Source organism: Anabrus simplex, chromosome 3 (assembly GCF_040414725.1).
Source record: "Anabrus simplex isolate iqAnaSimp1 chromosome 3, ASM4041472v1, whole genome shotgun sequence".
Classification (NCBI taxonomy): Eukaryota; Metazoa; Arthropoda; class Insecta; order Orthoptera; family Tettigoniidae; genus Anabrus; species Anabrus simplex.
This window is the reverse complement of record NC_090267.1, coordinates 361,465,706-361,479,635: the sequence shown is the minus strand read 5'-3', so window position 1 is coordinate 361,479,635 and position 13,930 is coordinate 361,465,706. Positions and strand designations below refer to the sequence as shown.

The 13,930-nt window shown below is 37.1% G+C and overlaps 1 protein-coding gene across 2 annotated transcripts in view; it reads right to left on the bottom strand.

Moving 5' to 3' along the window:
- The window catches only part of AnxB9 (Annexin B9), a 73,940-nt gene that overhangs the window by 41,872 nt on the left and 18,138 nt on the right, over positions 1-13,930 (bottom strand). For both annotated transcript variants that reach the window (XM_067143264.2, XM_067143263.2), the window contains exons 3-4: positions 8,073-8,249; positions 2,871-3,075 (exon numbers count right to left, since the gene is read on the bottom strand). In XM_067143264.2, coding sequence (XP_066999365.1) covers positions 2,871-3,075; positions 8,073-8,249 — 382 coding nt within the window. The remainder of the gene's footprint in view (positions 1-2,870; positions 3,076-8,072; positions 8,250-13,930) is intronic.

Sequence of the window (13,930 nt, the reverse complement as noted above, 5' to 3'; positions counted from 1 at the left end):
CAGTATGTCATGTAAAGGATTTACATTGAATATTGGATGTACTCCATCATAGAGGTGCATAGGAAATGATAAAATCTTTTCATGGTGGCATGTTAGTGCATAAACAACATTAAGAATCATCCCCCCCTCCCCCCCCCCCCAAAAAAGAAGGTTGTTAATGATGATGCCTATCAAAGCACTTATATCAGAAGAATGGGAATCAATATGGGCCAGCATCAAGGCCTTCAAGTTCAAAGAATCCCAGGTTCAGTTCCTAACCAGGTCAAATTTAATTACGTCTGGTTAATTTCTCAAACTCAAGGAATGGGTGTTTGTGTTTTAACACACTATTCTCTATACATAGAACACACCACATTACCAACCACCACAAAAACACTATAGTAAATACATCACTCCACATTGGGTTGGTGTTGGGAGGGGCATCTGGCCATAAAACAGGATCAAGTCATCATATGCAACATAGTTTGCACCCCTGACCCCACGAGAGTGTAGGAAAAGTGCTGGAAGAAGAAGAATGTATTTACTCCAAAGGGCATAGTTGAAATGTTACCGAGGCAACCATTATGATATTGACAGACAATGAATCAACATCTGTGAAACATTAATGAAGTCATAGGACAGTCACTAGCTCATGTTATAGCAATATAACTATTTCAACATAATTAACAGATCCATTAGGATCTATTTGACTTTCAAAATATATTTTTTGTTTGATCATACTATAATATGCTAATTACACTGATGCAACTGTATCTTAATGACTCAAACTACCTTCCATAGGTTTGCAACTTGCTTGTAGATGTGAAGGCTCCTAGAGAGTACAGACATACAAAATAATATACTACCTACAGGCACCCATGAATGAGGACTTAAGATAAGTCTAGTAACAGAATTAGAAATTCAGGAAAATAATGGAGAGGGGTTGTTATACAAACCTCCATTAATTCTGAGAAGCTTCCCGTCTGGACAATGAAAGTAATGGTTACTCTGTATACGACAAAGCATTAAAGATTTCTAGTGGTGGTAATTATTGTTTTACGAGGAATTATGACTAAGCACCCTCTCTAAACAACAATTAGAGGAAAAATGGAAGGGGTCCAATCCCTCAAAAATGAAAGACTGCCTAGGCCTTGCAAACTTAATATATTCAGGGTCAGATGAGAACAAGAGTTAACCAATGGAGGTCAGATAAAAAATATAGAAAATATGACAGCGAGGAGCCCAGCACAAGTAACTTGGGACTCGGGAAGCCCCACGATTGCCAACCCACACTCTGAAGATGAGATATCATAAGTGTTCCCCTTTTAGTTGCCTCATACAACAAGCAGAGGATACCACTGATTTATTATATTGCCCCATAGTAACAGAGGGTGATCATTAGGTCTACTACATTAGTCAAGTGAAAACTAAACTACCACGAATTGTCTCATGAAATAAAATACTGTATATCACAAGTGAATGGCTGAATCTTAACATGGTTCAGAGGTGTGAACATGGATGAGCCTAGATCTTGAGAAGATACTGACTGGGTCGTCATCATCATCATCCTCCATCAGATTGATCAATTTTGCTGTTGAAACTACCAAAAATTCATCTGATAACTTCCTCCTGGGATAGACTGATCAAAGTATATAGCTGGCCACACCAATTTTGTAGTAAGAGTTTAAAAAGACTTTTTAAAATAATGAGTAATAATAACTGTATAACCTCAGCTACCAAGCTGCAGACCTTCTGAAGCAGTGCTATGTTGTTGGCCTACCTATCATTTGACATTACATACTGTGTTGCTATCAAGGAATGAAAGAATTTTGAACACCACCCTTCAAAAATCTACTATCACAGCAGGGACTGAACCTGCAAACTTGTTATTGTGAGATCTGCAACAGTACTTATTTGGATAGAAATTATTATAATCATCATCATCATCCTCACTGTGTTTAACAGATGAAATATAGAGATCATTGTCCCCAATGCTCCAAATTTTTTATTTTTCTAAGAAGCGAATACTGAAAATCTTGGGGGGAAAGAACTCATGGTTGCTGCTGTCAGGGATGGAATTTGAATTTCAGATCTTCATGGTGTGGTTTTCCTGCTTCTCAGTTTGCTCTGATGGCAAGCCTAATAAAGTATTAGTATATGTGTTACTGAACACAATGATTTAGTCTATGCCTCAATATAAGATACTTACTCTCCACCAAGGGCCTTAACTGTGATGCTCTTATGAATCTGATTCTCAGGAAAAGTAGGGACTGAAGAGATCAAGTTATTCATTCATTCATTCATTCATTCATTCATTCAAAGACCATAGTTAAAGCCAAGACAGTATTTTCTACTATGGAGCTCTTCACAAAGGAGCTATGTCACAGAGTGAAAGTATAATCTTGCTGTGAACAAGCTTAATTAAATTTACAGAACCACTCTACTTCAAATAACAAAGCCTTCTATGTCCTTTATATAACTAGAAGTAAACATAGCTAAAGTGCTGTAAGACCAGGAAACAGCCACTGACTCATTGGCTATATCTAAGAAAAAAGAAAGCACTTCAAATATTACTTCTGGGATAGTGCATGACATGTTAATGCAATAGTCAGCAAAGTATAAAACAAAAATTACAATTTACAACCACAAACTTCACTCGATTCATGAAATCTTGTCTATAGCTCAAGGAAAACTGAAGACCCTAAATTTATATTTTGAAATTATTTCCAAAAAATAAATTCTCCGAGAGTTACTAAGCCTGAGAAATTATTTTATAGCAATTAATGACTTTTTGTAGAAGTTATAAATTACTTTCAATATCATCTTTTAGGAATGATAATCTTGTTGTAACACCTAAAACCACCACCTAGTGATCAGTCTGACAAACTTACATTTCTCATAAAAGGCAGATATAGTGCGAATTCCATAGTTGCTGAGTGTGCACAGAATTTCAATGATGGCCTCTTCATCCGTGCCAAGACCACTCACAGCTTGATGTAACTGCTTGGCATAGAATTCTGGTAGAGGTGTCATAAGAGCTACAATAACATCTTCAAATTTGCCTCCGAGCTCACTCTTCAGCTCAGAAACAAGGTCCTTAAAATAAAAAGAGGAAAAAAATGCATATAGACATATATTCCTCTGTAAAACAACTTTTCACAAACATTCAATTTTCTGCAGACTATGAAAAGACAAATGGATTTAAGATCTGGACAGTACTCTAGAGGCATCAGCTAAATTGTCCTAAAATGAGGAACCCTGAACTCAGCAAAGTTGTTACTTAGTTGATATAACTCCACACTCAGTTGATAACATAAGCCTTTCATAGTTTTCCTAATTCTCCTTCCTCTTTAATCTACTCTTAAGAAATTAATGAAAGAATGCAAGGACCATACAACATTTCCAGAATACAGATTATAATGATATGGTTTCCTTTTAAAGTCCATCTCACTACCATGTCTGTTTATTGTCCAACAGGAGCAATTAAATAAATATTGTAAAGTCCTATTTAATCTTATTTTATTATACCATAAATGCTGTGTCAGATAACTGGAGTAAGCAAACAATGATACCTATATTTAAAAAGGATGACAAGAAGGCATGTGAATATTATTGAGAAATCACGTTTGTATCACAAGCAGAAAAAATACTTGAAAGCATACTAGGAAGGAGAATGAGAAGAAAGGTGAAAGGGCAATATTAGACAAAGTGCTATATGGCTTTAGAAATGGAAGATCAATACTAGATCCCTTCTTCAGTATGAGACAGCAGATGGAAAAGCAATGGGAATGTGAAAGGGAAAAGATAATGTAGTTATAGCATTTAGAAAAGCCATACAATACCCATCCCCAGACCAAAGGTATGGTAAGTCATGAAACAGAAAGGATCTGGAAAACAAATAAATACTTGCAAGCAATGTACAACAACTGTTGCAGCAGTGTCCAGACCCATGAGGGTAGGATAGAATGGCTTTGGAATGTAAACTGTCTAAGACAGCAAAGTGTACTATTGCCATTGTTAATAATAGTACTGGCTGACAATGTGAAGGAGACAAAGGAAAAATTTGGAGGTAGGGAGCTGAAGGTGATGGTGTGGGGAGCAAACTGAGAAGAAGTACAAGGTCAACTAGACAGGTTGAATGAGTACATTGGTAATTATGAAAGTAAAGTAAGCATGAAGAAAAGCAAGGCAATGGTGCTGACTAGAGGAGAAAGAAGGGAAAGATACTGTAAAAATTCAGTGACAAAATCTTGAAATTGTGGAAAGCTTCCAGTACATGGGAAGCAAACTGTTACAGGAAGCAAGCAAGACTGTACATGGAGATCAGTAAAAGGATACAATAAGGAAATGGATTTTATGAGTGTCTAATGAACTTTATCTGGAAGAAGAAAGTACCAAGGAAATGTAGATTTGATGTATAAGATGTGTTATTAACCCATGCTGACATATACAGCACAGAGCTGGACACTAATAAAAAGACAAGAAAGTAAAATCTAGGCTAGCGAGATAAAATTTTTAAGAAGCATGATAGGAAGGACAGAATAAGAAATGAGGATGTCAGGAAGGAAATTGGAGTAGAAAAGTTTTCCCATACAATAGAGAGAAATTAACAAATGATTTGGCATGTTAAGAGGATGGATCAGGGAAGGATAACAAAGTGGATGATTGAGACAGACTGAAGGAAGGAAAAGAAAAGTTAGACCCAAACTGCAGTGTTTGGACTCTTATGGTGGTTGGACAGAGAAAAATGGAATGGTCATATTAACATCCTGAGCTGGTTGGAACTAGAAAGGGGAAACAGAAGAAGAAGAAGAAGAAGAAGAAGAAGAAGAAGAAGAAGAAGAAGACAAAGACGACTACCATTTCTTCATGAATTCTGTAATTCTAAATTTGTTCAATTAATACAAATAAGTTTCATGACATCTGTACTACAGTATTTTATATGGCCTAATGACATTCTGTATACTCTTTTCTTGCTTAATGAACGGATATTTTCATTCTGAAGCCTTTACCATACAACATTAATGTGTTACACCTTGATTTAAAATTCTGGAAGAGTTCTATTTTTAAAAAATAAAGATTTTATGTGAGTTGACTGCCACAATAAACTTGCAATCTTAATTCATTTGTCCACATATAACTGTACATAAAGACAACAATCACACACCCAGGAAATCATGTTGGTAGCAATGACATCTAAAAGCAATTCTTATTAAACCACCGAGTGACATACTGTACATTATCCGAAACATACTTTAGAAAATGTTATTATTTTAAGGATGTAGTGATTAGAAAGGCCCACATCTACCTCTGATGAGATGTCGTATAGCAGTGGTATTCAAAGTGTAGTACGCGTATGTGGGGTCGTCTCAAGGGGTACACAAATTTATTAGAGCTTCTGACTGTTTTCAGTGATCAGTTCATAAAAAAGTTGAACCTGCTCATTTTCAATAAAATCCTGTTTTGATTTAGTATTTTTGTCAACCACTACACAGAGCCCCCTCTCTGAACTATTAATTTTAAAATAGTCTAACCGGGCGAGTTGGCCATGCGGTTAGGGGCGCGCAGCTGTGAGCTTACACCCGGGTGATAGGGGGTCTGAACCCCACTGTTGGCAGCCCTGAAGATGGTTTTCCACGATTTCCCATTTTCACACCAGGCAAATGCTGGGGCTGTACCTTAAGGCCTCGGCCACTTCCTTCCCACTCCTAGGCCTTTCTTATCGCATCATCGCCATAAGACCCATCTGTGTCTGTGGGACGTAAAACAAATTTTTAAAATCTTCTAGAAAATTCCACTCATGAGAAAATAACGTTTCTCCATCTGTCTTGTGAAGGCTTGTCACGTTGCCTGAGAAGGGAACAGAACACTCCAATGGTTGAATAATCGGGCTATCATTAAGCAATGAAAATGCCAGGAACAGTTCTCCGACCATTGCTGACTGCTCAGTTTTGGGCTTCTTCTGTAAACTTTACTCTGAAGGAGTTACAAGGTCTCCTTTGCCCGGCGATGATTATATATATATATATATATATATATATATATATACACACACACACAATATTAGAATAATTTTGTATTGATGGTTTTCACTTTACAAAGGAAATTTAGTATGTCCTTTTTCAATACATACACATCTCCATCATATATGTTTCAACTCCTTTGAGCCATCTTCAGTGATAAACATTAGTTTTTTTTTTTTTTTTTTACATCACTGATGCAAAAAAATATGTTAAAACATAATGAAGAAAAGAATGAAAACAATAAGTGATTAATGGCGAGGTTGTGGACCTCTTAGTCTAAACCGTGCAGTGTTACAATTCAAAAACAAGGACAAATTCACTGTGCTAAAATTTAAAATGACAGTCTGTCTTGGTTGAGTCACGGGTCACAAATAGTCAAGAAGGCAGCAAAATATTGAGAAACTATATTTGAGAAGAAAACAAATGCCAGGTAAAATGCATGTGACACATAGTGGAAACTGCCAACGGAGTTCAAATTTATTAAATAGATGCCCACTCGAACGGCCTGACCTTCTCAAATTTAACGGTCCCGTTCTTACTGATCGTGTCAATCTATTTCATAAATTTGAAATTCATAGGCGGTTTCCACTATGTGTCACATACATTTTACCTGGCATTTGTTTTCTTCTCAAACAGAGTTTCTCAATTTTTCGCTGACCTGTTGACTATTTGTGATGGTGACTCAACGAAGACAGACTTGTCATTTTAAATTTTATCACAGTGAATTTGTCCTTATTTTTAATTGTAACACACTGCATGGTTTAGACTAAGAGGTCCACAACCTTGCCATAATCACTTACTATGTTAATTCCATCATGTCTCATCATTTTCATTCTTTTCTTCATTACGTTTTAACATTTTTTTGCATCAATAATGCAAAAAAACTAACCTTTTTTTTTTTTTTTTTTTTACTGAAGATGGCTCAAACGAGTTGAACATATGTGACTTATTACTCCATCTAATGATGGAGACGTGTATGTATTGAATAGGAGGACATATTAAATTTCCTCTGTAAAGTGATATATACACACACACAATACATTATTGTTATTATTGAGGAACAGGATGATGTAGTGGCTTAGCTGCTTGCCTGTCATCCCAGTGATCTTAGTTTGATTCCTGGTGTTACTGGGATGGGATTTTCAGTTGGGGGTACAAAGATAAAACAATTGGATTGGATTGCATTGTATTGTAGGGGTAAGTCAACCAAAAAGTTTCAATGTAACCGTCTTATAGTATGGGCTAAAAATGTTTTTTTGCATTCCTTGTCCATCTCAGTCTAATCTTTGGCAGTATAGCTAGCCAGACATATAAATGTACCTTCTGGCTCAATGATGAAAGCAACAGGAAACTATCCATAGCATGTCCCTTCAGTCATACCTGATGGTAGAACTGTCAGGGATTCAATGAGCCCTTGGTCTGGGGATTAAAAAAGAAAAAAGAAGTCTCTCTCAGATTTGGAATATATTTAAAACTCAAGACAACTTGATTCAACAGACTATTTTTTCTTTCCTGATCCAGCAGTCTTCTAGCAGCTTCATACATATTTGTGCCTCTCACTTACACCCCTGATTATGTTTCGTTATGCAAAATATTGTTTAAAATGATCAAGATCACATAATTAATTGATTTTAGGGATGTTTTACAGAATTTAAAACATATACAAGGAAATCCATTGATCTTAAAATTTTCACAACAGTGGTAGTCCATGGATTTAACAGTTAGCATGCCGCATGCTTATACAATAGTAGTGTACTTGCCAGTTCCTGGCCATAGTGATAAATTGGTTCAATGATTTTTTCAGGGTGGCATTTAAGTCAATAAGTTGTTGCCTAGCCCCCCTCCCCCCCCCTTTTTTATTATTTTTATTTTTTACAGCTGTCTTTATGTCACACTGACACAGATAAGCCTAGGTCTTATGGCAAAAATGGGAACTAAAAAGGGCTAGGAGTGGGAAAGAAGCAACCGTGGCTTTAATCACCAAGCCCCACGGATTTCCCTGAAATCTAAATGCTAATCAGACAACACTATGCAAAATATAAAGTATTAAATAACCAAGAAATAAATTACCTTTCCATATGCAGTCTTGAATGCTTCAGCAATTTCTAATCTCTGAACAATTCCTCTTCTTGCAAGGACATCGATAATGGCTTGCTCATCACAGCCAAAACCTTTCATTGCTTTCTTCAAGGTAGCTGCATCAGCTGCAGCATCAAATGGCTCTGCAGGGTAGACTGTAGGAGTGCACTGTAAAAGTAAAATTTCGTTCTTGATTCACTCTCATCTTCACAATGCAAAACTTGTGAACAATGAATGTGCAAGACAGAATAAAAACAGTTACATTCTACTTGTTTTATCAGGGTAAATTTGCCAGTCTCTTCAAATCATTCTTTAGATTATTAAATATGGTTATTGCAAATGTTGTAGCCAAAGGTGGAAGAAGGTGGGGGCCATAGAGTACATCAATCAATTAAGAATTTTTAGAAAAAACATTAATTTACAGAATTACTTAGTTTGAACATTTTCATTTGATTATTTATTCGTTTATGTATTCATCTATTTAATTATTTCTACATAAATTAAGAAATACAACAAAATAATAAACCAATACTGTACTATCTACTTCAACTTTCCTTACTAAGTGACCATACAATTAATTTGGTTCAAACTCACCCTTATTTACAAGAGGGCATGAGAAAGGCAACCTATGCTCAATCTGTGCTTTTACCCATTAATTAAACTTTAAAGTTATTATTTCATGTATCCTATAATAATTATGGTTTGCATCTGTGATAAAGTATACCACTTTACAAGGTGAAGCAGAATACAAACCAGTGAAATTATAAAAATGCTGAAGTGCAATGAAGTAAACAGACTGACCCTCCTCTTTAGAAAATAAATAGAACACTAGAATGACAAAAATAAGATGTGGTCATGTAATGTTCTGTTTTTGTGAAAAAGTCAGATCACAAAAAGTAAGTTTTATAACAAATATTTTGAAATTGAAATTATTATTATTATTATTATTATTATTATTATTATTATTCACAGTCATATTTGAACTTCTGGAGTAAAGTGACAGGAAAAACTTACACATTAGGACATGAGTAATAGATGACAAGTATTATGTTTTTATTAATTATGGCCCTCTTTCCAATTTATTGGGGTTGACACTTAGCATGGTTTTGACCCAGTTTAACGGCCGGATGTCCTTCCTGATACCAACCCTACGTGAAGGGATGTATGCACTATTGTGTGTTAACATGGTGGTTGGACATGTAGTGTGTTGTACGATGATGACTTGTTGATGTTATTCATTGACAAAAGCCATATAAAAATTTAGATGTGAAGGGGTACTATTTCACCAGAACAGTACTTTGAACCTTTCAACATCTTATCATTTAACTTCTCACACTTTCATGACACAATTTTGTCAAAGCCCTCATTGTCAACACTTAATTAAGATTTCTCTACGACCACATCCTGTTCATAACAGAAAATACTGTATCAGCATCTGTTGTACTTCCTGGAGAACTATGATTAATGTCTACAATGCAGTAAACATTTTGAATATCTACACATTTATGTCTCATTTCTGAATATATCCATCCATTAGATACAGGAAATGTTTTCTTTGTTTCTTGCATCATCATCATCATCATCATCATCATCATCATCATCATCATCACAGTAATTACAAAATAGGACTACAGATATACACAAACAGAAAAATGTGCCACTATCAGACAACCAAGTTATACGATATGATCCATGCTACGGCCACTTTTTCTACATACAATTATACATTATGAATACTATTTTAGACCTTCCCAATATTGAGGAATGGCTTCTATTAAAAGGACAAAAGTAATCATTTTATTAAAATAAAATACTAAATATTAAAAAAGGTAAGGAGACCACTGACCCACACAAAATGGAATATAGGGTCAGTTTAAAGATATAAAATAGAACACAGCAGCCAACTCAGGGTCAGAAACCACAAGCGGATGTCTGTAGTGGGAGACGTGAAACACTTAAGTGGATGCCAGCAATTACATCAGCTGAATACACTATTCCAGGCAAATCACAGAATAACACAGCCTGTAGGCACTACCAGAATCAAACAGCTCAAATCCTTTTAGAGACTTTCTGAGAAATTTTTATTGCCAAAGCATTCAAGGCATCATAACAAATGCATTAAAGAGATTGTTGGGTTTTTGATGAAGTTCATTGATTGGCAGAAAAAATAATGAATTTCACAACAGTAAAAGGTAGCAGGTAGGGACCCTCTTTGGAGGCAGCCCTACCCAGGGAGTGGCGCCCCTGCCTATGTGAGTCCCAGAGCACACTGACCCGGTGTGTAACATCTGGTATGGGTCCCAGCTCAGGGTTACGAGTGAAGACCTCAACGGCATCTACGGCGGAGAAGGTGGACTTCGGTACGGCGGAGATGGCGGAAGGGGCATACCCGTAGCGTCTGTACTCCAGAGGAGCGGCTACGAAAGGCGTCTGTCTCCATGTTAGGGGCGGCCTAATTTTGAACCTGGCAGTAGGTATAAAACGCCTTTGGGTGTGGCGAGCCCATCGTAACAATAGCCTATATGGACAAAGCAGATATGGTGCCTCGGAAAAGGTTAGGGCGTCCCCTGCTAAAAGCGACGCGCAGCTCTTCAGGTGCTGGGGGAACTGTGAAAAATGGGCAACCAGCACCAAACTACATCAAAATTGCGACAGTTAATGTACTGACACTGACGGGAAAGACAGAAGAACTGGTGGACTTCATGATAGAAAAAGATATAGCCATACTTGGACTGTGCGAGACCAAGAAGAGAGGTATAAGGGAGATCCCTCTGAGAGAAGGATACAGGCTGTATTACAGCGGAGGACCTGAAGCAAAAAATGGAGTGGCCATCATACTTAGAAGAGAAATCCAAGAATATCTGGAATATACAAAGTACGTCAGCGATAGGATGATGATGATGAGACTCCAGTTTGAAAATGGCGTGAAAGATCTATTTCAGTTGTATGCCCCACAAACGGGTTGCATAGATGAACATCTAGAGGACTTCTTAGAGGAAGTGGAGAGACAGATAGAAGATAAGGAAGTACTATTGATGGGAGATCTAAATGCACAAGTTGGAATGGAAAGACAAGGAAAGGAAGATGTTATAGGGCCCTTTGGATATGGAAATGTAAATCCAGAAGGCGAGTTGTTGGTGGATTTTTGCATGAGGAATCAAATGATTGTTGGAAACACCTGGTTTAGGAAGAAGAACAGTCAGAAGATTACAAGGTATGGCTGGGGAGACAGACGAACAAAGACCATGATTGATTATATAATCGTAGAGAAAGAACACCGGAAGAACCTTGTAGATGTAACAGCCATGCCTGAAGAAGCCTTTGGTGGAGATCATAGAGTTGTGATAGAAAAATTGAAAGTTGGAAAGATTGAAAAACCCCAATTAAGAAGAGAGAGAAGAATTAAAGTATGGAAGTTGAAGGAGAAAAGCGTACAAGAAGAATTTCAAAGGGAAATAATACCCTTGGTACCCAGGACAGAGGTGGGGAATGTTGAAGAGGAATGGAAAAGATTTAAGGAAGCACTAGTTGGATGTGCAGAAAAGGTGTGTGGTAGAACATCAGGAAATGTGAAAGACAAAGAAACACACTGGTGGAATGATAGGGTAAAGATTAAAGTGAAGGAAAAGAAAATGGCATGGAAGGCATGGAAAACATCTAAGACTGAAGAAAGTAGAAGAAAATATGAGGAGGCAAAGAATTTGGCCAAGAAAGTAGTGGAGGAAGAAAAGAGGTAAAGCTGGGCCTTATTCACACAGAAATTGAGAGATGATACGCAGGGCAGCAAGAAATTACTGTATGGTATCTTAAGAAACAAAAAGAGAGATCAAGTAAACACCAGATTTGTGAAGGATGAAGGTGGCATAATTTTAACAAAGCCAGAAGAAATAAGAAATAGATGGAGAGAGTATTTTCAGAAGCTGCTGAACATAAGAACGGATGACAGTCATTCAATGGACGACCAGGAAAGACAATTAGTTGACGAAGAAATGGATAAAGAAATTACAATGAATGAAATTGAAATGGCAGTAAGAAAGATGAAGAATGGAAAAACTGCTGGAATAGATGAAATTTCAGTGGAGATGATAAAGGCAGCTGGAGCTGTAGGCCTGCAGTGGACATATCGGGTTCTCAGGAATGTCTGGGAGAATAAGGAGGTCCCTGAGGATTGGCAAAAAGGAATAATAATCCCAATTTTCAAGAAAGGTGATAAGAAAGTTTTGAAGAACTACAGGGGAATTACTCTAATATCCCATGTTGCTAAGATAATGGAAAGAATACTGGAAAGTAGAATAAGGTTGAGGGTTGAGAAGCAGATACAGGAAAATCAGTTTGGTTTCAGAAGTGGAAGATCAACAATAGAGCCCATTTTCATTATGAGACAACTAATGGAAAAGCATTGGGAGTACGGGAATGATATGGTGATGACATTCATTGATATTGAAAAGGCATATGACAGTGTCCCTAGGACGAAAGTTTGGGACAGTCTGGTGCAAAAAGGAATTGGACAGGGATTAATAAAAATGATCATGGCATTGTATAAGGAATGTTGTAGTTGCGTGCAAACACAAGTTGGCAGGAAAAGTTGGTTCAAAATAACTAGTGGGCTGAGACAGGGAAGTGTTCTATCACCAATCCTGTTTACAATAGTAATGGATGACATCATGAGAACGGCAAAAGCAGCATATGGAGGAAGAGAAATGAACACGATGTTATTTGCAGATGATATTGTGATTTGGGGAGAAGACGACAGGAAGGTTCAAGAACAGTTGAATGTGGTGAATGGGAAGATTGAAGAATGTGGATTGAAAATAAGTGTAGAAAAGAGTAAAACTCTTGTTATGACGAGAGGGGAGAAAGAAGGGAAAGGTCAGATTAGACTTGCAGACAAGCCCCTGGAAGTAGTGGAAACTTTTAAATACCTGGGGAGTGAATTAATGGAGAATGCTCGACTGGATGCTGAGATTAGTAAAAGGATTCAAGCTGGAAGTTGTTTCTATCATAGTGTAAGAAATATGTTATGGGACAAAGATGTGCCAATGGAAGCAAAGGATACTATGTACAAGATGTATTACGTACCCATAACAACTTACGGAGCAGAAACTTGGACAATGACAAAGAAGGATGAGAGTCGAATACAGGCAGCTGAAATGAAATTCTTGAGGAGTATGATACAGAAGAGTAGACGAGACAAAATAAGGAATGAGAAAATCCGGGAAGAAATTGGAGTGGAAAAAATGAATGATAGAATAGAGAAGAGCCGACTAAGATGGTTTGGGCACATAAAGCGAATGAGCGACGAAAGAATGCCAAAAAAGGTGATGGAAATGCAAGTCCAAGGAAGGAGAGGCCGTGGACGACCACGATTGAGATGGAAGGATACCGTCCAACGCAGCATTATAGAAAGAAACCTGGACTGGGACACAGTGTTGGAGGAGGAGTGGTGGAAAGACCGAAGAAAGTGGAGAGGAACCATATTTGCCCCTACCCGGCTACAGCTGGATAAAGGGAAATGATGATGATGATGATGATGATGACAACAGTAAAAGATTATATCTTTCACCACACTGTACACTTACAGAATCATAAATTAGTATTTAAAAATATCTATAATTCCACCATATCCTACCACTAGCAATTACCCGCAGCTTCGCTCGCGTGGATTTTGTAATTTCTTAAACGTAATCGTTCCTCGCTACTGTACTTAAGACATTATATGAAAATCCCTAAAGTATAAAAACTCACTGAAAAACTAAGTTTCATTTACCCCACGTTTGTGGTATTGCCTTTTGAGGCTAAAATGACCATGTGACACAGAACTGTACATGTGAGAAACAGACTTCTCTCAA